This window comes from Crassostrea angulata, chromosome 7 (assembly GCF_025612915.1).
Source record: "Crassostrea angulata isolate pt1a10 chromosome 7, ASM2561291v2, whole genome shotgun sequence".
Classification (NCBI taxonomy): Eukaryota; Metazoa; Mollusca; class Bivalvia; order Ostreida; family Ostreidae; genus Magallana; species Magallana angulata.
The window spans coordinates 18,686,432-18,714,337 of NC_069117.1; the positions used below are offsets into that span (position 1 = coordinate 18,686,432).

The 27,906-nt window shown below is 33.1% G+C and overlaps 2 protein-coding genes across 3 annotated transcripts in view; both read left to right on the forward strand.

The window, feature by feature from the left end:
* The first annotated feature begins 2,720 nt into the window (after positions 1–2,720).
* Positions 2,721–21,653, forward strand: LOC128157407 (choline transporter-like protein 2). Its single transcript, XM_052819928.1, has 23 exons — positions 2,721–3,011; positions 7,291–7,339; positions 12,112–12,185; positions 12,507–12,588; positions 13,201–13,288; positions 13,527–13,658; positions 13,926–13,989; positions 14,304–14,448; positions 14,616–14,699; positions 15,162–15,274; positions 15,593–15,724; positions 15,827–15,926; positions 16,406–16,498; positions 16,662–16,764; positions 16,878–16,927; positions 17,105–17,281; positions 17,432–17,560; positions 17,691–17,760; positions 17,884–17,957; positions 18,054–18,124; positions 18,307–18,398; positions 18,602–18,686; positions 19,138–21,653. Exons 1-23 carry the CDS (start codon positions 2,945–2,947, stop codon positions 19,263–19,265), a joined length of 2,202 nt encoding a protein of 733 aa, XP_052675888.1. The 5' UTR covers positions 2,721–2,944; the 3' UTR covers positions 19,266–21,653.
* A 2,282-nt stretch (positions 21,654–23,935) lies between these two features.
* LOC128157405 (choline transporter-like protein 2) overlaps positions 23,936–27,906 on the forward strand; it is a 28,780-nt gene continuing 24,809 nt past the window's right edge. The window contains exon 1 of one of the 2 annotated variants that reach the window (XM_052819925.1): positions 23,936–24,092. In XM_052819925.1, coding sequence (XP_052675885.1) covers positions 24,020–24,092 — 73 coding nt within the window. In that variant the 5' untranslated portion in view covers positions 23,936–24,019. Of the gene's footprint in view, positions 24,093–24,385; positions 24,837–27,906 lie in introns of those variants that run through there. The other variant, XM_052819927.1, reaches the window with a different exon arrangement.

The following is a 27,906-nucleotide window of genomic DNA, read 5'->3' on the forward strand; positions in this document are numbered from 1 at the left end:
TATACTTTCAAAGCATTTGATGACTTTTGCAAGAGAGTTATATATAATATTGCAGGATTTAAAAAAATGGATTTTAAAGATTATAAATTTTATTTTGATGCATTAACTTTCTTTAGACAACTAACAGTATAACTACTTTAATATAAATGCATAATTATTTTATAATGTTATAAAGAAATTGACAGAGGTCATGACCCTAAATAATCTACTAGAGGTCAGAGTGGAAAAAACCATCCTCTCATGTTCCAACATCATTACAGCCTTGGTTAGTTAGGCACGTAGCATCGTTTTTTGAAAGTGGGGGGGGGGGGGGAGGGGGGCAGACTCAAACAAAAATTCTTGACAGGCAAAAAAAAAGGGAAAATCCTGAAGTTCATAATGCGTGGGTGGGGGTATACTTTTAACTTCAATTCAATTTTTTACATGGTCCCATAAAGTGCGGGGGGGGGGGACCAGCTTCGTGTTATTCAATTTTTTGTATGTTAATTTAAGAAAAATCTGTTGTGCCCAAAAAAGTGGGGGAGGGGGGTGCCCCCCTGCCCCCCCCCCCCCACAATGCTACGTACCTGTTAGTAAAGTTATAACAGATTGTGGAGCAAAGAATTATATGAAACAGAGATTTTCCAATGCATACCAACAGGTTTAAACCAAATGAAACCTGCAATCTACCTATCCTTTTGTATGGATCAGACTGCTGGAGAATGGCAGAGATTTAAGCAAGCATACAAAGTCTCATCTTCGATTTTTTAAGAAGGGTCCTAAGAACATTTTGGCCCCGTACCATTTTTCAGCAAGTGCCAGCACATGGCCCAGTCATCATCAGGAGATTTTGGAAGAAGGAAAACGGAAGATGGGAATTAAGGTCCAAAGTCCCGGCGGATAGTGGAAGTCACAATAACAGAAATTGGGACACACTCCAAGAGCTGGCCTTTTATAGATAGAGAGAACCTTCTTTAATGCCCTATATAAACAGTAAGTAAATAAGTGACTTATAGACAATTACACACCAGTATTTTCAATGTGTGATTATTTTTAACAAATATTCCCCAAATTCTAGAGTTATCGAACCGTGCTGAGGAACGCACAATGTATGTCAGCGGGTTAATAATTTTGCTCTATCATATATTCCCAAGTCAAGGATTTCTGATCCGCTCCGCTTCTCACTTTTGATAGTGATTTTAAATAGCCAGACGTAATGTTTACGAAAAAATCCTTTCTATATTGAACTAAATTTATAAGCGATATTGCGTATTACTTCTATACAGAAAGTGCGCTATACTTATAATCGATAGAAATTTACAAATTATAGAAGCATTTTTATATAGTTTACTTTTCCAAACTCATTTTATTTTTTTAAAGAAACATTAATCTTATTAAAACCATAGAAATGCATAAAATAAGTTTATATAACTAAGAATATATGTTTAACCTTAGCTTTAGGCCTACATTGTAGAAGTGCCTTGAATCATGAAAATTTCCTCTACAACCCGTTTCCAAGTAATCTACAATGTAACTCTTTACTTGCGGGCTTCGTGCTTCCTGCATCGTATTATTTTTCTGTCGTCATCAAAAAAATTATATTAATAATTTTTAAAGTAAATAAGTAATCGATGCATTTGCCAAAAGTGAGCGACTTTTTACTATATTACACAAATGACTACTATACCTGTAAAATAGAATACGAGTCCAGTAGTTGAATGTCAGTGCTTGCTGGCGTCGATAGATGCATTTATGCAACTCCAGAACGTTTATAGGATGTGTATATTGTATAAACAGTGACAGAAGTATAGGAGGTCAATATACGACATTTATACGATGCATTCTACAATATTATTGTAGGCTAATCTGCGGACATATTAAATAACTTTTAGCCTTTATGCAGACTTTCATGCATAAAGCCCATCAAGCTAACTTTTATAAGGTAAAAACATTAATTTATCTCGAATAAACGCGAAACTTTTGCTAAAAATCACCCGACTTTCGCGATAAAACAAGACTCTCGCAAAAATAAAAAGCGTAACTTTCGCGATAAATTCCTCACTTTCGCGATATAATGCGAATATTTTGCAATATAACGCGAAATATTCGCGAATAAATACTTTTGCAAAAAAATGCAAAACTTTCGCGAATAAAAAACGCGTTAATTCCGTGAATAAATGCGTTAATTTCGCGAAAGGGAGATTTTCCTTTCGAGGATTTTTGTAACCTTAGCCAAAAGGTTCGAGACTTACTGTGAATAAACGGGTTTATGACTATAGGTGTTTTTAATTTTACAACAAAAACTATATTTCATTTTCATAGATGATATCATTGATATAACATTAAACAAAGTAATGGAAAATGTCTTATTTAACATCATGGCTCTAAACGTTCGTGTGTTTAGACTAAATTAATACAAGGAATCTTTCACTTTTAATTTTATTCAATTGATTCATGTAAATTCATTCAATTGTTACAATAGATATTAAATAAATAAACACAGAGGTGACGCTCAGACAATTGTCAGTAAAGATGCGTAGATAATAAATAAATCTCACGGATTTTATATGTACATCACTGCTACTTACATATCCTGTATGCAATTTGTATTTCCGCACACATAATGCCTGTACGTACTTTGAAGCAGTATAATGTTAATTGTATGTATATGCTGGATAGCACATCCACAGACTTAAGCTATTAATAATTAGATCTTTTGTCTGTGTAAAAATACATTTAAAAACCCCGCAGGTGAAATTATCATGGATCTACCCAATTCGTGACAAGTCCAGTCTTTGTTGATATCGTTGCCAGTGAATGCGGAACTCACGTGACCCGTTTAGGCCGTTTAGGCCAGTAGGTACAATATCGACGTTTTCAGTTAAAAGAGGATTAAGGATCCCACCTTTATACCTGGGTGGTAAACAAGAGGAAGAAACTCTACAAATTCATATTTTGGGGAATTATGTCGAAAGTATCAGACGAAAAGACGGAAGAAAAAGCTTCAGAGGAGAAGAAGGCCGAATATAAAGGTATGAAGAATTTATGGTCGGTTGTTTCAAATCGATCTAAAAGATTAAAACTTTTTCACTTTGGCACAATGGATTTTAAATTACAAAATCTCTCTCAGAGAATAAAGGTAAGCGCTTCTCAAGACTCGTTGAGAGTAAGGAAGCATTTATGGTTGATTGGAATGGACGTTGATAAGTTCACCTGTAAATCAATGATATTTTTACTAAAATATCAATGTAATATGTCGCCTGTGTTCCGGTCGAATGACGACTGAACAGAAACCGACAAAAACCGGGTAAATCTTTTGTCAACTTGTGCATTATATCAGAATAGCAATGACAACCAGGAACACAGTGTATCTCATCTGCTCACTGTGCAAACAACGATTAAGCTCAATACTATGCAAAAGCCACATCCATTCAGTCATCCTAACTCAACAGACAGTGTTTGTTGATAGCTGATCAATCCCTTTTCAGTTGTTTGATACCTTTCAGTTGCGTATAACTATTTCTCTCTACCACTCCCATCCTACCTTAGATTGTCAGCATTTCGAGTTCAGCTTTTCAAAATTAAAGCTGAACACCGCTCGTAAATAGGTACCGTCACACAGATACCCGGTATATAAACCCTTCGATTTCGTTACACCCGATTGCACACCTGAACCTCGTGGCCAACATGTAGTATTCCTTTCGTGGTCTTTAGATTTTATGCATTTTTTTCTTATCTTATGTTCATTTGCTGTTCGTAAATAATGCATTGACCAATTTATTTGATGTTAGTATTCTCCTGGCTTCAAAAAGTGCGTAAATTTGATAATTTCATCGCGACCGGGTAACACGGCGAGGCAAAATGTACGTCCATACAGGTGAAACCTCTACAGCGAAGTACTTTGAACTGTTTAGAGGTCTGTCCCTTATATACTGTAAATTCCTTATTAAACGCGAGGAATTAATATCCGCGCAAAACCGCGAGAAGCATCCTTCGCGGATTTCAAAATCTCGCCATTATTTTCTGAGAGTTGAAAAATATAAGAAATAAGGGGAAGAGTTCCATGTTCGCGATTTTATATTCTCGCAATTTGATACAAACCAGCGGGATCGCGGAATTAAGTACTCGCGTAATATAAGGAATTTACAGTAAGGGTTGTAGGGACAGCAGTGATTAAAGAGAAATATGGCGGACAGTGCCTATTTACGAGCGGTGTTCAGCTTTAAGGTCTAGACACAAACTATCCCATATTTTGAAATGAGATAAACTGATTGAAACAGACAGATATGATTCGGGTAATAATAAATACATTGATTCAGAATGATAGGATACACTGGTAATTTTGAAAAAGGTGGATGTGCAAGTATTAACATGTACATACATAGATATACATGTAGTTTCAAGTTATATGCATCCTTGTAATAATTAAAGTACAATGTGCCATAATTATACTAGGACTAAACTAGCCCTCCCCCTCCCCTTGCTCTTTAATTGTGGTCATTAATTCCAGCATGAATTCCAGTCATTATATGTCATTTCTCTATATGGGAACTCCATGTTTCTTTTGTTTAAAATGTCCTCTTTTTCTCTTATAAGGCAATTAGATAACCCACATGGCATCAACTAAATAACATGTATATCATAACATGCACACACTGAGCTGGCTCTCCTTCAGCGTATGTCTATTGGAGTCTACATGTATTTCTCACACAAACCAACAGATGTATACATGTAGTAACATGCAACAACAATGTTGAAGGTCTGACCATGCTGATGCAGACTGGTGGAATTTACTTCCTTATTTAGATTGACTGTACATGTACCTGTAGTTTAAAGGCATCACTTGTTGTTGATTATGCATATAGTAAAACACGCTTATAAACAAAATGCTGAGCGGGGTTGATATTTCTTTCCCAAACTTATTCTTTTTATTCTGCCAGCTTCTCTATATGTTTAAAAGCCACGGGGAATGGAAATCACTTCACTATAAGCATCAGTTCATTGTAAGCGTGTTCGCTATAAGTGTATTTTACTGTATTCTATTTCTTCAGCCATTCTTGATGGTATGTTCTGTCTAATGACTTGACCTGAAACTTTCTTATCCTTGAACCTGGTTCAGTGTTTTGAGAATGTCTGTGTACTGTGTCTTATTATTAACACAATAATGGATTTAATCCATGTAGAAGACTTCAAATGTCACGTCTGAACTATTTATTCACTTAGAAACTCAATTTAAAAGTTTTATTCATGTTCCAATAAATGCTACATACATGAATATCATTTTCTGTTGATTTGGTTTGCAGTTAAGTCTTTCTTTTCTTGCAATGATGTCTTTATTGGTACCACCTATGGTGTTATCAGTGCTTCAATTCAGAAGGCAATGGACTTTTTGTTTTGTTTATTCTTGTTTTGTAAACTTGCTTTGTCTGTCTAATTGAAGGTTTTGCCCCAAGATTTGGTCTCATATTGGGAATTATATAAGTACAAGCACTTGTTTCACAGTTGTTTCAAGCTTATCATCTGTATTAATGTTAAGTAGTGATGTGTCATACTGATTTATTGTATCCTCTTGAGATAATTGCATGTGGGATAGACTACCAGGGTATTATATAACCAATCAAGTATATTTATAAGTTTTAAAACAGTAGGGGACAAGAGTGTTCATATCTTTGGTACCAGTATATTTCAGCTATAAATAAAAATGCAAGTCAAAACCCCGGCATTATATATACCTGGTCTTTGAAGACCAGATTTTGATAATATGTATAAACATAAGTAAACATTTGATGGAATCTTAACATGAAGAGTATATATACATATTAATGCAATCATTAACAATCAAATCCTCCATATTTATGTGGTTGATCAGCTAAAAACAAGAAAAACTTCACTGTGACGTGGATTTGAATGATATATATCGAGTGTGATTCTGTCTGTGATTCTTATTAATTGGAATATATATGTAATCTGTTAGGGTTTGGAGCTGCAATTTTCGATCTTCATGCAGCTGAGCTGCATATGTTTATATCGATCCTCAAATATTTGCCCTTTGAAATCTAGGAAGTAAGAATTAACCAATCAGAGGTTCTTGTGATATATCAAAGTGAGGTTAATCTTGTGAGTTTTCATTTATTAAACTGTGATTTATCAAACCACTGAAAACAATAACAGCTGTCACATATACTAGTAGTCTAGCCAATCTTATGTCCTAAATATCTAAAGAAATGAAAATTTCATAAAAGGAGAAGAGGTTAAGCTTGAGGAGATGGGGAGAGACACACCTGATGATGAACAGGAGACTGGAAAATCTGATGCCAAAATTTGTACATGCAATGACGGCAAAAAGACGTCAGAAAACATGGGTATCTCAGAATAATACTGTTTTCTGTTGTAAAGTTTTCTGTAATAACCAGTAACTTTACTCTGTTTTAAGTGTGTGTAAGCTGTGTAAATTGAAATATATTGACATAACCTGGAATGCATGGTGGCGTTCAATATAATTATGCAGACAGTGTTTGCATTTGATGATGTAAAAAATATTGAATCTCAAGTGTTATGCATTGTTCAGTGTAAAAATCTTTCCCTTTAAATTAAAAATTGCCCATTTAAATCATACATTTATCATCATAGACATCCTACATCTCTTCTGTACAGCATTATCACTCAAATTATTAAATATACTCTTCTTTACTAATGCTGCAGTATTGGGTTTAAGTGTACATGGATAGATATAACTATTGTTAAGCAAACAAAGGATGAGGGATGATCAATCCGAGTTTCTCCCTTCTTTGTTTATCCAGACATGGAGGCCACTGGCAGAGATGAACATATCTACATACAAGTGCAGCTGGTGGCCTCCTTGTAATGTGATATAGTCCTGCAGGTCGTTTTAAAAACAAAGAGTAAACAGTGTTTCATTATATATATACATAAAGAAATTGCCAAGAATATACATATACATTATATATAGTACTTTACATGTATCGGTATATGTTGGAGTGATATTCCAATGCATGCTAGCTAGTATAATTTAATTATTGAATCCTAGTGTGATGGTAGATATATTTAACCTTAAATAGGCTTTTTTATAAAGCATATTGAAGATATTTGTTTTTCATTTGAAGACTTGAAGATTATTGTATAACGTTACCTTTTTGGGATTTAGAAGCTAATAAGCTGATTAGACAATCTTTTGTAGTAAATGTTTATACTGCATCCATAAAAATTTCATTTTCTTTCATTTTCTCTTTTTAAAATTGTTAAATTCATTTGAGAGTGAGGATTGAATAATTGATCTTTTGTTTTTTTCAGGGGAAGTTCGAAAATATGATCCAACCTTCAATGGTCCTATTAAAAACAGGTAGGTCAGAAAATGTATAAGTCACTGGGCAGAGGTCACAGCAAGGTTATATACCCCACCCCAGTACATTTCATTTTGTTATACTTTCATGTTAAATACTGAAATCTGATTGATTTAGACACAGTTGGTAATCCGTTCTATTACCCTCAGCGTTAGCAACACACTTGGCAACGGGTAACACAACGATTTGTTACATGCGCGTAAATTATGCGCGTACGGTTTGCCGTAGAATTCACTTCATTTCTATATAAAAGCAGTAAAATTTTCTTCAAAAATAAGACATTCAGTATACTGTGGTTTCATCAATAATTAATTGAATACCAATTTTCGTGGATTTCGTTGTTAAGTTGATCCATGAAATTAAATGTTCATTCAAACGCAATTTCTATTAACATTCTGTACTGAACGGGTCATTGGCCACGAATTTACATATCCTTGAAACTGTGATTTTCACTTTATCCATGAAAATTGATACCCTTGAATATTAATGAAACCACAGTAATAAAATAAATAGTGCCTGTTTGGGAGGGTAACTGTTGAAATTGACACTCCTCGAAAATCATTGTCAACCTCTGCTTCGCATCGGTTAACAATGGTTTTCTCGGGGTGTCAGTTTCAACAGTTACCCTCCCAAACAGGCACTATTTATATAGTGGTTACTGTACATGTAGCCTGCAGACAGCTGTTGGGGTAAAAGGTGCTGATTATTGTTTTAATTAATTTAACATGGATTTGTAGGATGTATGATATTTTCTTACTGATTATGGTTGTGTGGTTGCTAAACAACTGGGTTTGTTGTTCATTTTTTTTGGGAGGGTGGGGTAAAAAATATATGCCCTAAAACTTTTAGAGAATGTGAGCCTTTCATATGATATAATTTCTGATGTTGGAAAATATTGATTTTGGTGATTTAGGAGGATAAACATTATACCTGGATATTTGTAAGGAGGAATTTTATGGCTTTGACTTGTGTACCCGGTACTTTAAAATGAGAAAGGTGTGTCATAAATACAGTGTACATGTCATAAAATCTCTGTATACTGAGTACACAATGACAATACCTAGGGAACTTGAGCATGTGCATGACTGTTGCATAGTCAAGCTAACTCTGTTTATTCAAAAATTGTAAATACAGTGTATACCGTATATATGATAATTTAAGGTAAACGACATAAAGGAGACTTATTTATACACAATCAAGAAATATGAGAGTTTGAGAGTTCAGTGCTTGTTTCCTTAATCCTTATCACCCTACACTGTATACACTATTGTTGTTTGTGCTTTTAAGGTGCAGTATCCTTATAAATATGTTTAAGGATAATATTGTTGAATAATACAAGTTGATACTAAATATTGACAAATTTTCTAATATCTTCATATTTTGATTCATTCAACCAATATATCTCCGTATCATTTGCGATATTTGTACTGCATATCATCTTGACCTGTTTTAGCTCTCCGACTTTTTAAATGTTGATACATGGTAGCTTCATTCCATCTCGTTACCGTGAGATAGATGTTAAGTACAATGTAGTTAGATTCTGTACATCCAGGAGCTAGTTCAAGTCCTCGATATTGATGAAAACTGCTGAAGCAGTTAGTGGAAATAAATGCAGGTGAAAAGGTCAGCTTTTATCCATTTTGGAGCAGGGGTCCATATTATCAGTACATGTAGGAGGGAAAACAAAAATCATGTAACTATACACATACTCTGGTCCTCCCAGCACAATCATATATTAAGGAAATTAAACAAAATACATAAATGGAGAATAAAAGGAATTATACATGTATTCATATCTGATTTCATGACCTTATAATCGTGATCATTGTTGCAGAAATATATTTTCTTTAAAAATGATCAGATTTTTTATTGACCTCTGTTTCATATACCACTGTGACAAACAATAAATGATGACTGCATGATATTCATGTTTTATATTCTTAAAGATAGATTAAACCACTCCTCCACAAAAATGTGGTAAAATTTTCTCTCAACAAAAATTTTAATTACTTTTAATTTCCAACATAGCATTGGCCTAGTACATGAACTGGAATGGAGGTATTCTCTATCATATGGTAAAATTTAGAATGTTGCGAAATGAACGTTGACTTGTGTTTTTAATTATAAGTAAATGGCCACATGCCATGGTCGTGTACTTTAAAAGGATTTATGGCTGAAAGAATTTTTTACAGGTCCAAATCTGAATGTCAGTAGAGGTTCAAATTGCAGGATTTAAATTAGGCATTGATATTGAGGCCATTGAATAGAAAAGGAAACTTAATCTGTCTTCAAAATTAATTCTATGAAGCACCTAAAATTCAAAACCTATGAAATGAAACAATAGTTTTTTTAAATCAAAGAAGTAATTTAGTTAAAGAGAGACTATATTATTTTATCAAAGAGTGTTTTAGAATATAAAATTTGACTCTTAGAGTTCAGCAGAATTGGTAATGTCCCTATAGCTAAATATGTATATATCTGTAGCCACATATTTTCTTCTAATTTCGAATGGAGAGCAGATTTCAGTTGCCAAAAGGAAAATTAATAAAGCAGGAGCAGATAATTTGGAGGATTTGAAAAAAAAATGGAGATTCGTCTGAAACCAACTGGTAATTGTGTGGGTGACAAAGGAGACAAAATGACCTTCGCTCATTCTTGCACTGGAATATTAATTCAAGTTCTATCTAGCATTGAATTTCCTTTACAATTTGAAAAAAGTGACATATCACATTCAGAAGAGATATTTAATATTTGTTTGAGACTCATAACGGCTTCTGTTAGACATACACTGATCAACAAAACTTCTAAGTGTTCACTCTGATAATTTGTAACATACGAAATAAAATATGAAATTTTCAACATTTTGTAACTGATATATATCTTTTCATCAATAGCACAGATAAAATAATACAACAGCTACAGTACTAATATATTATCCATGACGAAACATCAAAATGTTTGTGATACAAGTATTCATATATAAGGTCTCTGGTGGCCACCAGAGGTCAAGGTCAAAGCATCGTTTTTTTAAAGTGTTTAAAAGTTAAGCAGAAATTAGTAACCCCGGCAACAAGACAAATAAATTTGCTTATTTCATATAGGTAATATATTAAAATGGGTGAACACTTCTTAGAGTGTATATATGACAATACACCAGACATACATATATATAGCCTGCTTAGTTGGTGATCAATAAGATAAACTAATTTTCTGTAATCAAAATTTTACTCAAAGCTGTCACAGCTGGGGTGTCAAGTTGTGTTTTGTTGAAAAATAAACTGTGAAGCTAGCTACCAGGGGTGGTACTACTTGATGATAGTAAAATAACTAAATATTGAACTTAGATATATTAGTAGATGTGAAATAAGTATCCTCTCTCTCTCTCTCTTGCTCTCTCTCTCTCTGTATTCCATACTTGTACTATAAAAGATTACAGAAAATTAAAACACTGCTTTAGATCGGGAGGCACAAGTAGTTTTTCAATGGCACCATCTCTCTGAAGTAATACCATGATAGATGCAGATGTATCTGTCCACCAGAATTCAAATACATGGAATCAAAAGGTCATGAATACATTTAGAATACACATCAAATATAAAAACATTTTAGAATTTTTCATCCACTGGAATGAAGTTTTCATAATCAAGCAGCTAATGATTTAGAGGAAATTTCTGATATGAAAATGGCTGGATTCATTTGTTGTTATATAATACCTCTCAAAAAGACATTGGGTAAAGTAGATATTTGTCCATATCATGAATTCTGCTAAATTAATTGTTTTAACTCTGTAAAACAACTTTGGATACCTTTTTGTAAATTATTTTAAAAGTCTTTATTGAATTCAATTTACAAAAGAATTAAGAGCAGACTGCTGATTACCACGTACTCCTTGGAATTTAATAATATTGATGTTGGGAACTGGAAAACACAATTCGTATTGGATATCTTGGTGTTTTCATTCAAGCCTATAAAGTGGCCGACTTGTTTCATGGATTTGATTACTAGTCATTAGCGCAGTGAATAATAATTTCAGTTTATGCATTCTGAATATCTTCTATGTTTTTATGAACCTTAGCTGGTTGGTCCATACCGTAACCCATTGATACTAAATAGAGTACCACATTGGAGAGTGAACACTGTGGAATCATTAGAATTCATGGTGGCTCAATTTTTGTGGAAAGCGTGGGTACCTTAAATTCATTCACGAATTAATAATTATAGTTATGAAGTCATAATTGCTTTTGTTAGTTTAAGAGAATACATGAAATTACGTCCCCAGGAACCTGTAAAATTTGAGGAATCTACAAAAATTGACTCCCACAAATTTTAATGATTCCACAGAAGATGAGTGGTTTCCCAGTAACTATTTTCTTAGACAGTATGGTTTCTTAGTTATTGTGTTCCTTATTTACTCTGGTCAACGGTTGAAGTATGGTAACTATCAAATTTCTGTCATTGCTTTAAATTAAGCTTCTCTGTTATATTTGTTATTATGACCACTCGAGAGATTATTATGGAGAATAAATGTGGCCAACAAGCCCACTTTGATTTGATTAGGTATTATTTGTCATAATAAGATTTGAAATGACATCAAAGGAGGTAAGATTGAATATTTTAGATGTGAAGTTATCAGCCTTATATTTAAATGCCCAACACTGCTCTTTCAAAAGGGGAGTAACTCTTAAAATCTCATGACAGGAACTTACCATAAATTATTTTGAGACGTTTTTTAATTTAATTACCGGTATTTTGTTATTTTCTCTTTAATCAGATCCTGCACAGATGTTATCTGTTGCTTGTTATTCCTCGTCTTCCTCCTGGGAATGGCTGCCTGCTCTATCATAGGTAAGTAAAGGAGCACAATTCATTGGTCAGTTCTTGACGACTTGTTAATTTGAAAGTTTAGTTTAAGGAGGAAATACGCCTCCAAGTGTTAATCAAACTTTGAGCAACGTGACAGGACTACATGCTTATTTCAATGACATGTCGTGAAAATTACAGACTGTAGACTTTGCAAATGATTTAGATATGTCAGACTCCTATATTTTACTTAAATATATTGTATTTATCTTAGAAAATATGCAAATGCAAGGTTTTTAAACACCAACTATAAACCCCATAAAATGTATGAATGTCAGATGAGAGGTTTCTATGTGATTGTTGTAGGGTACGCCCGAGGAAACCCTTACAAACTTCTTTATCCCACAGACTCCAGTGGAAACATTTGTGGATATGATACTGGTTATACGTAAGTAAATTGATTGATATCTCCAGGATATGTCATCATGTCTCATTCTCTTATTGGATGTAAATTGGTTGCTTAAAATTGCGTGGTTTGACAATAATGAGTGTATCCACTCAGAGCAATTTGGCATTTTAAAGAATTTTTGAAGAATATATTAATATCTGTTTGGAAATGACTTATTTCCCACACAAGAACAAGTGATTGTACAAAATATACTGTATACACAATAAAAATGGTATCCAAACTCCCCCCCCCCCAAATTTTGACAATGCTTAAGCATTTTAAATGATATCTTAAGAAGCAAACTTGAATAAGCTAAATTCTGTTGATTTGTTCACTAAGTGTTAAAGAGTTAATATTAAAACTTAAAAAGTTTTTTTTCAAATGCATGCACATTTTTACATAATTGTAGCAGTGTGTAAGAAGCATGAATTTTTTGTTCACACTTGCATACAAAATTGTATTGGGTTACCATTTTAAAGTCATATTTTGCACATGCCTAATGCACTTAAAAATCATAAAAATTCATATCTTAATTAAGATGACCTTTGTGTGTCCCCAAAAATTAAGTTTTATAGTATGTACTTTAAAACTATTTTATTATCTTGTTTTTAGGGGGAAGCCATATTTGGTATATTTTGACATGTTACAGTGTGCTAAAACAGGTACAGCGGTCATCATCACAGGTTGCCCCACCCCACAGGTACGGGTCACTGAAGTCGTAATATTTGCATCAAAATCTTACTTGTTGATTCCTTTTGATTATGTCCAGTAACTGAAAGCCATATTCAATCTTCATCAAATATTATTCAATATATCTCTATCTATAAATGCTAAAAATGAGAATGTATATTATGTAAATATAAAATATGACACTTTATAGAAAGGATATACATGGATATATAAATATGATATTTCTAATGTAACATATTGTATTACAGATTTGTGTGGATAGCTGTCCAACAACGTACTGGCATTATCGATATCAAGAAGCCCTGGAAACACTTACAACTAAGAATACAGCTGACAGGGCTACAGACATGATTTGTAAACCAGGAACAGACACCTCTGTTGTGAGTTTATGTACATGTATCATGCCATAATTTAGAAAACTCTTTTTAGATGGAATTTGAAACCAAGAGAATGATGATTTTTGGCTTTTTGTATGCATACATAGTACATATTAATCACTGTATGATCAATTAAAATGTACTGTTAGTTTATCAGTACTGAATCTCTTTTTTTGTGTGTGTTGCAAATTTTGCATAAATGAAGGAAATCTGGTTTTTTTGTGATTTATTTATTTTATTAGATTTTTACTTTAAAATTTTGATTTTCAGGGCTCTATTCAGAACTTGGTTGACACAGATGCTTGTGCTACTTACTATGTGAAATCAACACCAGGTAAATTGACTAGTATCCAAAAGTGTTAGGCTCTGATGAAGTTACACTGAATTATTATGCATTACTGTTGATTTTTTGCATCTGAAAAGCTACACACGTTTTAAATATGAATTAATACATAGACACAAAAAGTGGTCAAACATATTATACAAAGAATTTCTCCTACTTTAGCAATTGTTATGGATTATGATTTTAATCAAACTCAAATCATCATAAATCACAATTAATTCAATATTTACTGTCATCTTTTACTTTAGAAATTCACAGTTAATTGATTCAACCCTTTCCATGATTCTATTTGACCTACTTTGCAGTGGTTGGTCGATGTATACCCTCGTTTTTCCTTGAGATCACTGACATGGCTCAGAATCTGTATGTCACAGCATCCGGCACGGACTACAACCTGACCAACTCTGCCGGGGAGGGGATTACGGGAACAGCCATGAATGAGGCTAGCTAGTAAGTATATAAGGATGCATACCCTCCATGTGTTTAGCAGATTCCAAATAACTGTGCACCCAATTCAAGCTGTAAAATTCATACATTGCTTTGCTTATATTGTTGAAGTACCTCCATTTGCTTGCTTTTTTTTTTACTTCATTGCAACCTATATTTTTTCCCTCCAGTTGGTTGGCTAAATTTATGTCCGTCACTCAAGTCATAGAGATGATATATAAGGATGTCATTGCTTCTTGGTGGCTAATTCTAGCGTAAGTATTTGAGACTGAAATGTTGTGTTAAACCTGCATTTATATTTTAAGATAAAAAAGGTATGGGTATGCCAATGCCATATTGTATGTACTGCATGTGCCTCATGAAAGTCCATTCATATGAACTGCTTAGAACCTTACAGACTTGTCTATAGCTAGTGGTCAAATTTAATACAGTGTAAAGATTTATCCATGACATCCTTTTTACATATTGTGAAATCATTTAGCTATGCAGCAAAGTGCTCAAAAATACATAAATTGTTGTTGTTTTCTAGATTAACACCTCAATACATGTTTTTGTTACTATATCTTTATAAACAAGCCTTCAAATTGATAATGTATAGTGAATTTGACCATTCAAAGACTGCACAATTTTAATGTACATTAATGAAGGGGTCATGAAAAAATGCTAAAAACAAATAAACATTGGCATTTAACATTACTGATTGTTTCTCCCTGTAGGTTTCTGGGTATAGCTATGGTCGTCTGCTTCATCTGGATTGTGCTGATGAGATGGCTGACAGGAATTATTGTTTGGTTCAGTATCTTTGCTGTTTTGGGCGTTATTTCTTATGGTGAGCTATTTTTCAAAAATCACATTCAAGCAATAAATGTTTGTTGGCTGTTACCAGTAGTTTAGTATTGGTGTTTTGAATGTCAGACTTTTTAAAATTAAGTTTATCCTTAATATTATGTATAAAAAAATTTCTACTTATCTTTAAAAAAATTAAGAGGAAGTACATGTACATTGTTGAAGAAATGTTTTCTTATGTCAGTAGAATAATTAATTTATGAAACTCTATTAGCTTGTCACTCTGTAAACAATTGCTTGTTTGTTGGAAGTGTTTTACTCTTGGTTGAATATTGATGACGATGTGTTTCTGTGTTTTTAGCCTGCTACTACAGCTATGTACAGTACTATGATCTGAAGTCGACAAACGTCACAGGAACATGGGGCTACTCTGAAGCATTTGCATTGAACTTCAGCTACTACCTTAAACTCAAAGAAACCTGGCTTGCCTTTGGTACATAAAGAAATAACATTTATTTGTTCTGAAAATTCAAGATGCCTTAAAAACAGTTCTATGGAAATAAATAAATTTTTCCTTCTTTTCTGATTATAACAGGCTGCGGAACTGCAACATTTTTAGCCATATTTGTCCTACTGTTGATTTTCCTTCTGGACAGAATCTGTATCGCCATCGAGTTGATCAAGGAATCCAGCAGGTTAGTTGTTCAGTTTGGTTAAACAGTTATGCATTGTCATGTGTTTCTGTATCCTTTTGATTCCTAATTATCTGCAAGGAATTATTATCAAAGTAAACTCGCGAGAAGCACTGCTTACAGATTTTAAAATTCTTGCTTTTATTTTTTCACAGTTGTGAACTACATAAAATTTAAACAAAGTTCAGTGCTTGCTAATTTATTTTCGCAATTTGAAATGAAACAGCGGAATCCTTGAATTAGGGACTTGTGTAAAAAAGAAATCAACAGTACTCTTCACTAAGATAAAACAAGTTGCACTATGATTGCTCCTTTCGTTGTCTCCAAGTACATTTGTAAATATTTAATGTTGGAAAATACAGACAAAGAAAGACAATTAGAATCATAAAATCATTTAAAATCATGACAAGTTGTTCAATAAGAAATAAAGAGTTTTCTTTCCTATTTTATGACATTCAAATAATTGTTTGTTTATTTTATAGAGCCATCGGGAACATGATTTTCACCTTATTCTGGCCCATCATCCCGTTTTTCATTCAGCTTGCCATTGTGGGATACTTTGGCTTTAGCTCAGTGTATCCTTATAATTAGTTTCAATGTACAGTATAGCTTAAGCTATATCCACATTTGATTTGTGTTTTTACCTGCTATGCCATCAGTTTGTCAGGTAAATTCTCGTCCGAACATTAATGTTTAGCTTTAATAAACAATCGAAAGTTTCTCTTAACTCCACCAAAGATATATAGCATCTATTGGTGACCAGAAGTATTACACAAATGGTACCAACACAACTGATGATGGTATCAACTACTATCTCTCCAGGATCCCTTGTACCCCGGATGTAAGTGTCTGTCTGTCTGTCTATCTCTCTTTCCTACCTCTCTCTCTCTCTCTCTCTCTCTCTCTCTCTCTCTCTCTCTGTAATGAGTACATTGTCTTTGTAATTTGTTTCAGGATTCAACCCAGGGCTCGTACTGTGATTTCGTGAAATACGGAGGAACAGAGTAAGAACAAATTTCTCACCTTAATACAAAGCCTTCATATCTGTATTACTTGGAAATTATTTTAGTGGTAGATGCATTTATGCACACCAAAATCATGTGATGAGAAATTAAATTGTTCCAGAATCTAAACATTTATTTCTTGTGCTTGAAAACTACAATGTGCTCTCTTCCTTATAGGTATATTGTAGTGATGCAGGTCTTCATGCTGTTTATGTTTTTCTGGACCATGAATTTTGTGGTTGCCATGGGACAGATGGTGTTGGCAGGGGCATTTGCCTCATATTACTGGGCATTTGAAAAGCCAAAAGACATCCCAGCATTCCCTCTCTCAGCTTCACTGTACAGAACATTTAGGTCAGGGTCATACTTATGATATTTTGTGATACCTTTTACATTGTTTAGCTGCTTGTGAAGAAGCAAGTCCATTGCTGTCCAATACCAAATAAATCAAGGAATCAAAAAGTGACCTCTTAATTTGATGAACTTTATTTTAAATTTTTTCAGATACCACTTTGGATCATTGGCGTTTGGATCTTTGATCATAGCCATAATCCAGATGATAAGAGTTGCTCTGGAATATCTGGACCATAAGCTGAAAGGCTCCGAAAACAGATTAGCCAAGTTCTTCCTCAAGTATATGACATTCTTGGATTTACTCTGATATAAGTGTTTGCAGGAGTTATTCTCCTTTGGTCCTCTTTTGTACTGGCTTAAATGTACCAGTGTATGCATCTTCTGACTGTAATTTTTCTATTTTTTCCAGATGCCTGAAATGTTGTTTCTGGTGTTTAGAGAAGTTCATGAAATTTTTGAACAGAAATGCATACATTCTGGTAAGTATTGTAACAGGGAAGAATATACACTATTGAATGATTACTAGCTCACATATATGTTTGCATTGATATGGCACCATCAAACAAAAATATTGACACAAATTTGTTTCTTTTCTAATTTAGATTGCAGTGTATGGTAAAAATTTTTGTACATCAGCCAAAGACGCTTTCTTCCTTATATTACGGAATATTGTCAGGTAATCTATATATACTTGTGCTGAATTTAGATATACATTGACACCAGTATGATTGTTATACGTTCATTACTTTATTGATGGGTTTCTTCATTTCAGAGTGGTGGTACTGGACAAAATCACAGACTATGTCCTGTTTCTCAGTAAACTTTTGGTCACAGCATCTGTTGGTAAGTTCATGCAGCAATGTGACCTTTCACCGAAATGTATCAACAGTGTGTTTCTATATTGAGTAATATTCCAACTTAAAAATAATTTCAGTTAGTTGGAGGGAAAGCATTTTAAGATAACAAAGATCAAGATCAATGGCAAAATTCTACGTGTCCTTACTATTTTCTGACATTTTCTTCAGGTGTTGCTGCATACTTTTGGTTCCAAGGAAAGGTCACCTATTTTTCGAACTATGTGCCCACCAATCTAAACTACTACATCACCCCTGTTATTGTAAGTATTCTGTCTTCCATTCCTTGACAATTTTGTTATCCCATTTTATTGTTTATCAAATTGTCTTATCATCATTACTTATCATTTTACATTTCCCTTTACAATCATCATCATCATCATCATCATCATCATCATCATCAATCATGTTGTCATCTTACAATTGATCTATTTGATACTTGAATATTGACTGATTTACTTTCCAGCTGGTCATCATTGGAACCTTCCTTATCTGCACCTGTTTCTTCAGCGTCTATGCAATGGCTGTGGACACTCTTTTCCTCTGTTTCTGTAAGTAAATTGAGGTAGATGATTGAATGTACCTCATAGATGATTGGATGTACCCCATTTCTGTTACTAAATTTAGGTAAAAATTGACTGTACCTCATTGTAAAGACTGATACAAGATGGTCTGTCTTAGAAGTCCTAATGAAAGAAAAATATGAGTGGATCAGACAAATAAAACAAGAAAAATAAGTAAGGAAGGTCTTTCGGCAATGTCTTGGTCATATTTGCATATAAACTCCTTGTGTATACAAACATACTTACTCCTTCAGTATGTACAAAGATTAGGGAGACTCAAATTTAGTTGTGTAATAAGTTGTTAAATCTGATTTTTTTGTGTAGGGTAGTAAATTGAGGTTCAGATGCAGTAAATGCTTTTAAAAACCTTGCATACACTTCCAACTATGAAAGCCTCTGATAGCCTATTGTTCATGTTTTTATCCCTGTTTATTTACAGTGGAGGATCTTGAGATGAATGACGGATCAGCAGAGAAACCCTACTTCATGAGTAAAGGTCTGATGAGCATTCTGGGAAAGAAAAATCTCAAGCCCGGTGAGAAAAAGAAATGCTGCGGCTGCTGTTAAAACTAAAACTTATCTGCAAAAACTTCAATAATGCAAATGTATTTGATATGCAACCTTGACTTATTTAGTAACAGGAAGTACAGATGTACTTAAGTGTGAGGGGTCCAGGGGATGTCTCTCTTGTTATTGTTGGTTAATTGAGATTATAAAATATACGAGAATGTATGAGTTTTCTGTTTGTAATTGGAGTATATGTCAGGATTTATTAATGACAATCGATCTTAAGCAAATTAAATCATCAAATTTTTTTTGTAATAATATATCATTGTTACTATGAACAATTTTATTGTAATTCCTCTTAAATATAATCAAAAAATAAATCAGGGAGTTTTAACATTGTTGAAGCTGAAATTGATCATCCTCACAGTGTCCAAATTTTCATATCAAAGTGTGTGTAAAAACTGAATTGAAAACTAAACAAAATTTATATGAATGTGTATCTACATTTATTTTCTTGATTTTCATATCATCATTTGATTAATTTCTTAGAGATACTCAAAAGTTTGTCTATAAATCCATGCTCATTTGCAATCTCAAACATTGATTTTATTTATTTTGTTTTTTGTATGATTTTCTTACTATTTATACAACTCCTTGTTTTATGATATTAGACATAGGGAACTTTGTGAAAGACACTATAAGTGTACAGTTTAAAAAAGTGAATGAAATCCAGTTGTTAGTATTATTCCTGTATTACAATGGTTACATCCTTTAAAGTTTTGTTAATAATGTGGAGAAGAAATTGAAAATGTTAGAATAAGAAAATTGTGACAAGATCTAGTCATTTAGTTCTAGCTTGTAAAAGTAATTATCTTATGATGGTAATATCAGCTCTTTAAAAGCACTGGTGATATAAAGAGTGCATACTGAGCTCGTAAGTTTGAGGAACAATTTTAAAACAAAGCAACATCTGATTTTTGTCAAGTGCCTTATCCATGTCAAATATGTTTTAACATGTGCTTAAAATCATTGGATTTTTAAGCTGCAATCTGAAAATTTATATGGAAGCAAATGTAAATAGAAGTCTGTCTATATCATTTTATTATATGATTTTTATTAGGATTTCTAGAAATTATTAGATGTCTGGTGTATATACATGTGTAATGATCTTCTATTTTTGTATAACTTTTTATAGATGTTTTTATTTTGACCTCTTGGCTGGTCCAGGATTACCACTCCCCCTTTCCCAATCATCAATGTACCCTTTATTTTAATTAGTTATCATTTTCATTTTGTTAAAATCATATAGTCAGATTTATGTTCACCTTTATATTATTATTAATGCTTTTTCAATCTTCAATAGGTATGGCATGCTTTCAATGTCATATCTTTGTCTTGTAATAAATTTTACATAATATGGCATAATATATGTGTCTGTATATTTGTAAGACAAAAGAAGTAAGATTAGACTATACTATAGAAATCAATGTTGATCGAGTGGATGTTTTGATTGGGGGTCTACATTATTAGGATTGGATCGTTATAGCAACTGATTGATAGTGATGTTAAAGGATTATCCACTCCTGGTTTGATAAAATATAAAACCTTGGTGTGAATTGAAAATGTCTCAAATAGGAGTTGTGAAAATATACATAAGATAATTGTGCATATACAATGTACTAGCTTGCATCCCAGGGCTGCATTTACCAACCAGCTTACGACAAAGTAGACCGATCTTCTTGGTCTGATTGAAAGATCCTCAAAGTGCAAAATCTGTGTACATGTATTCCAAACTATATCAGTAGCAACATGAATAAGTAACTGTTATTTTTTTGACAATTTTTGTGGGTGATGAATAATTAACATATATAAAATTGGTCGTAAGTTGTGAAGTTCTTTTGTAAAATGCAGCCCAGCTATAAAATGGTGCACTTATTTTGAATGACGTTTTTGACAGTGGATTCTAGTATATAATTATGTTCTGATTTTGCTATAATTATCTGTGATAATCTGACCTAGCTGTCCAAAACTGATGCTTTACATACAAGTACAGCTGTACTGATAATTACAGTACACTGAAACAAGGTCCCTCAAATGTTGATTTACTGCTTTATTTCATGCATATTTGTTTTTCAATGTAAAGTTCATTATAAGAATCAACTTTGGTATGTGCATGTATGAATAAAAAATTATGGCAATTTAATGTAATGATATTTTACCAGATAATTTTATAACCTTGCACATTACACTACAGTGTTGTACTTGTAATATACATGAAATATACATTGTATGTGTTGATATTGACACAATGAAATTTTTGTACAGTGTCAAGGAAGGAGTTGTTATAACTTTACTCTACTAATGTATCTTTTTTAATTTATGATCTGCAACCTATTATGTTGATTTATTAAATATAAGTCATGCAAAATATAAATCATGCAAAATGTCTCAATGTTCTTTCTTTTTGTTAAATTTGGTCACTGGTTTTGTATGCAAGTTTTGAGGCCATTTTGAGCCATTTAAAAGTTAAAAAAAAAATACACATGCATATGGATATTCATCTTCACAACGTCAAGGTTTTGTGATTACGGAACTCCACGCAAACGTTTGTGTGGAGTTCCGTAATCACAAAACCTTGACGTTGTGAAGATGATGGATATGTCTTTTGACTAAAAGGGAATCTGTCGTTTTATGTAAATATATCGTAACCTTATAGTATGATTTTTCCATAAAGTTACAATTTCTTTTTCTCTTAAAGTTGTAAGGTTCTGTGATCTTGTCCCCCAAGTTTTAAATTCTGCTTATCTCAAAAAAAAAAAAGAAAGATATTTTTTGTTAATACTTAAGCCGAGATGTGTGCGAAATATTCCAGACTTGTAAATCAAATTTCGAACACAAAGGAGCCAACAATATATACAATTTATTATTTTTTGCAAAGAAAATGGTTGTCTTTATTTATGTTGCAAAACCAATTGGCATTCAACTGGAAATGAGACGTGTATGCATTTTGTTATGCACAGCAATCGCATTTACAAAGTATTTAAAAAGCACATTTTCTCTATGAACTGCATGATATCACGATACTGGCAATACCATGCCGGCCTCTCTAGTAAAGCGTAAGAAGTCATAATTATTTAAAGTTATTCTCCGTCACTAGTTATAAATTGAGATGAGTCAGTCTAATTAAAATTAGCTCCTTTTTTTGTTACAGTTTTTTTTGCATGGTTATGCCGTATTAAAATTAGCCATTACGTCTTACTGTTTGTTATTCCGTAGGCATAACAAACTAAAAAAAATGCTCGGCTGATTTAATTAGAATTGAGATAAGTTAAATTTACTATCGAAAGAGACACACATTTATAAAGTTTTCCGTACAGATTTTCAAGAAAACCTCTAACAACTGACTGATCCAGAAATTATACTTGTACACAAATCTACTCCAACCTTCTTAATTCGTTGATTTAGTTATTACAGATATGCTACAGTACTTTTGTCATAAGGGGTAGATGGTAGAATAAATTATCAAATGAACTTAGTATATAGATAAATGTTCGGAACCCAATGAATCAAATGTACTAAGTATATAGATAAATGTCAGGAACCCGTCGAATGTATTTTAAAGGAATTTTCGCGTATTATCTGGAATTAGAAAGAAAATCTTCAATGTAAAGTCGTTTATCGACTTGTTTACTTATGCAGATGCACATATCGACAGATATATCTAGTCTGCCTACAGTGTAAATAAAACGTTTTAAAATGTATACTTAATGCAAAATTCGCTATCTGTATATACACATATACATGCCCGTGGGCCCCGTCGCTAGATACTGATAACATACAAAGTAAAAATATAATACGCTTTCGGGATTCGTCATTTAATTTTATGAGTTAATCTGGTGTAAAGAAAATCATCGTGAGTTTGCTACTGTAAATAAGTTTTGCCATGCATTTGTGCCAGGTTGATTTTCCAATGTTAATGAAAATCAATTAACGATTATCTTCTTCATGAATTACGCGTCGTATAAATATATGAATATATGATTTAATTTGAAGTGCCTTTCAAATTCAATTTATTTTACTCATACCATCAACATGACGGTAAATGAGGTACATATTGTAGAACTGAATTTCCAATTGTTGGCATAATGACAACATATCAGAGGTATAGCATAAATTATGGAAAATAAGCGAAAAATAAGTAAATGAGACCCAGGGAGACATAGAGCGTGATTCAGACATTTGAATTATAAACGTACAGATTTGCAACATTTAAATCTCATCGTATTTCATCAAAGGAGTTGGTTGTTTTTTTTAAAACATGTTTTCAAATGTATTTACTTTAGTTTGCATTGTTTCCGTTGAGGATGTCCGAGATGTGTACATGCTCATCCTCTAGGCTACTGTATTTTTTTCCCTTGTTCTTTTTTTTTTTTTTACAACAAAAATATCAAATCAAAAGATTCAGATGTTTTTCGTTGGGTACATGCAAGAAAATATAAATACACAAAATATAGTTTGATATTTAAAGCAACTAAGCGAAATAATAGGAGTCAAACGAAATAATTAGCATTCCAAAGAAAAAGTAGCTGTGTTTGGTATCCTGTTTCTAGTTCTACCCAACAGAAATCGGCAACCAATTAATGACAATTACCATTTACGTCATAAACGTTCCGCTTCATTGGACACAAAGAGACAACGGGAGTCGAGAGATTCTGAATGCTGATTAATTAATATTTAAAAGACTATTGAATTGTTTGGCACGTCTATTTTGTCACACGTTCAAAACTATGTTGGATGGGTAAGGGTTGACTGCGATGGGCTCGGGAAAGTCAAAAGTAGAAGATCTTGACACCGCCAAAGAGAAAAAGTCCGAAAAGGAGCAAGGAGGTGAGTAGTTTTTCAATATGTATACTTTTGGGTTCGAAAATCGGTAATGTTCGCGTCCAACATCGGATGGCAACAAGTTAAAAGGTCTTAAAACACAATAATTGGGTTCCTTTAACATCAAGGAGTAAAATAAAATATCTGAATAGCTTTGCATAATTTCCCATCCGAACAACAATCGATAGAGAAAATTGCGGAGAATCACACACGTGATCGATCTACAGGTGGCACTCAGGTGAGACGATCAAGTTATACGGATGCAGCGTTGGACATGTAGGTAGTCTTAGTTTTAGATTGTTGGATGGCCAACCGATAGGTAATGAATTAGCATCGAACTAAATGCGATAAAAACCCAATTACACGGATACGCCGGAATTTTAGATAGGACATGTGCTCCTGACATATCTGGTGTTTATCCTAACAAGTGATACGGATATTGTTTACACAGGTTGCCTTGGTAATTTTCATGCACATGAGGACCATAACCTGTAAATGATACACCTGTGCCCGGCCTAAACAATGACAACTACCGGGTACACGGGGGTATCTGTGATGTAATGTCTCCATACCATTTGTTTTTTTTTTCTGTCTGAGAATCTGAGTTTTTACGACCACGTTTAAATATTGAACAATGGACGGGCTGATTCGACACTTGAAGTAGATCATAAACATGACTTATCAGTGACACAGTGGAAAATAGGAAAATGAGTAACAAAGTGGGAGATATTGATGAGGAAAAACCTTATGGTGAGAATAATACATTTATTGAAACCCCTCTCTTTCCCTCCTCCCCCAGTCTCTCTCTCTCTCTCTCTCTCTCTCTCTCTCTCTCTCTCTCTGAGAGAAAGTATCTTGGTCAGTTTGCCTGTCTTCATCGTTCTGGTGCCAATACTGAGCAGGAGAAGATTGATTTCTTCAAAGTTTTAAAGTTACTAGGATCTTAAGCTCCAATTGTTCTACCATGTTTGTTAAAGTGCAGTATATTTGTCCAGAAAACAATGAACTAAAGTTAATGTAATGAGTCTAAAAATACAAATGATGCATTATTATACTAATAGAATAAACAACAGAAACTGTGAAGAGACAAAACATATCAGTGATCAATATCTTCAAACCACTTCTTTAACTTCTTGATTGGAATATTCCTCCCTTCACTAACTGACTTTTTGCCAGCGTTGCTTAATTATCCCCCTTTAATAATAAAAAAGGAGTCAATATTTTTTGTTATTCTAGCAAAATTCCTGCATCTCATATATATACATGTATTTCAAAGAATCACTTTCAAAATAATATATTTTGCTATATTATAAAACATTGAACTGACACATAAGTCTGTTAAATTATATGTAAGAAAATCACACATTAGGAGAAATATCCATGAATATGATTGCATGTGTTAAGTTACAGAGAATCATCAAACTCTTATTTGTTGCTTAAAAACCTATAATGGATTAGCATGCATGTCAATTTGTTCAAATCAAAATCTGTTTTGTTCAGTGTACAAAAGACAGATGAATGGCATGGTTAATTTGTTGAAAAGACGACTCCTCTATTTGTAAGTTTCAGGGTTAGTATTAAGGAAAGTCTAGAGGGAGAGGAGGTTTCACAAGGAACTCATTGTGAGAATTAAATGTATAATGTTACAGGAATGACAATTAATTTACATTGTATATGTATATAAAATATTACACGTAAATTCAATATCTATGTCTTTCCTCTCCATCAGGACAGAACTACTGGGTTGTAATTTGTAATTGAATAGAAGATACATCAAAAACATTAACAATTAAAACATATTTCAATACTTGGAAGAAAGATTTTAAGAAAAAATCAGAAACAAAATTTAACTTTGGGAACAGAAAATTCAAAGAAGTATAAGGGTTTTAGGATAATTTAAATGTGATGAAGACTTAATGTCTTACTTTATAAACTATCATAATTGTTCATTGTCATTCATTTCATATTTAAGAAAAATGAAATACAAATAAAAAGGAAACAGAGAACAAGGAAGCGATATTAAATTATCAGGGTAAAAACCCCAGCTTGATAAATGTAAAAGGTTACACACAAAGAACTTTTTATAAATGAACCATTGGTTTTGTTGTTAATTAAAGTCGATCTCTGAGATAATTTTTCATGCATGGTGGAAGTTAACTCGTTCAGTATAAAAATTAATGTTGACAATTGATGGCATTGATTTCCTAATGTCCCAATTAAGCACTTTTTTCTTTTCTGTGATTACAGTCATGCATTCCCTCATTTTAGTAACCAGTGTAAACTATTTTGATCAAAGATGATAACTTCTATAGCAGTAACTATACTTCATGCAATAGGAGAATCAGCTGGCAACATCTGTTTAGTTTATAATTTCTAGGTGTGCATGAACATGAATACTGTAGTTACATGTAAACAACTGTTTAACTATTTATTCATTTTACCTGGGAGTTCTGTTCATATACCAGGTAACATGAACAACTGCACATGTTGGCTTCAGATGAAATTTTATATAAGTAGAATTTATAACTGCTAACTATGTACATTTCTGTGTCTGACCAATGTTACTTTTGTGAATCAATTTGATTTGCAATATGTATTTTCTATACCCTGGACTTCTTCTGTTTCAAACTTGACCCAATGTCTTTGGATGAAAGCTAGGTGTGTAGTGACCTAAAACACTCTTTTAGATCACATTTCTGTGTAAAATTTTTGATGGCTGCATAATTTCTATTCTCTTGATCCTCTGGCTCACATTTCACCCATGGAATGCTTGTGGGAACAGGGTGACTTTTAACCAAGTTTCAAGGTCAGAGGTCAAGGTCAAAGCAGATTTAAACATAAAATCCTTGTCCAAAGCACTAGCCCAACCCAGCTCATTATTCATCCAAGCAGTGAATATTGGTCTCAGAAGGTCAAAGTTGAAACAGATCTCTCTCTTTCTCTCTCTCTCTGTTAGTCAGCCTTTGTGGGAACATGTATTTTTTTTATACCTTTAATGGTACAGTTTACTTCAAGCAAAGAGTGGTAGTGACAAAAGTATGTACACGTACAGCGACCTCGAAGTAAGTTTCTAAGTCAAAGGTTAAGGTAAAAAACAAACCTTAACAAGTTCCTTTCACTCAGATGTCCTAGAAGTGAGGGCCTTTTAAAATATGGTCAGTTTGGTCACCAAACCAATGAAATAAAGTTCTACATATTGTATGCGTCATATATTCTAATGATGGGTGGAAGCCTCTGCTCTCAACATTACTGGTATTCTCTTAGTCAAGTGGCTCTGTTTATGTTATACTGAAAAATATGTATTAATTAGTAATAGGTACATGTACTTTAAAAGAAACTGATGTGTAGTTATTCTACATGACCTATAAAACATAGTAAAACATACAAGAAAAGCAGATAGCAGATAGTTGCTTGTAATGAGCAGCTGTTTGTTAAGTCTATTGTGTAAACAAGTCAGCCCAAAATAAAGAGTGTGTGTAAACTAGACTTTACATAGAAACCTTTGAGATGGCAGTTATACATACTGCTTCACTATTGCTGCTCTAGTAGCTACATCTCTTTGATAAATAATTACTCTCAGAGAGAGAGAGAGAGAGAGAGAGAGAGAGAGAGAGAGAGAGAGAGAGAGAGGTTACAGTGAATAAAACAATGCACTTGGTATTTTAAACTACTGTGACCCTTAATTTAAGCATTATAAATTTAGAATAAACTATAATTCACATGCATCAAAAACAAAGTTTTGTCTCAATGAAAGGCATATATATATATACCATCATTTCCAATCAAATTAACCAAATTTAGCACTTTCCCTGGCTTTTTT

Coding starts and splice junctions, on each gene's coding strand:
- LOC128157407 (XM_052819928.1), top strand. CDS start 2,945: ATGTCGAAAGTATCAGACGAAAAGACGGAAGAAAAAGCTTCAGAGGAG. Junction 13,990..14,303: donor CTATGTGAAATCAACACCAG/GTAAATTGACTA, acceptor CCTACTTTGCAG/TGGTTGGTCGATGTATACCC. Junction 16,765..16,877: donor GGATCCCTTGTACCCCGGAT/GTAAGTGTCTGT, acceptor AATTTGTTTCAG/GATTCAACCCAGGGCTCGTA.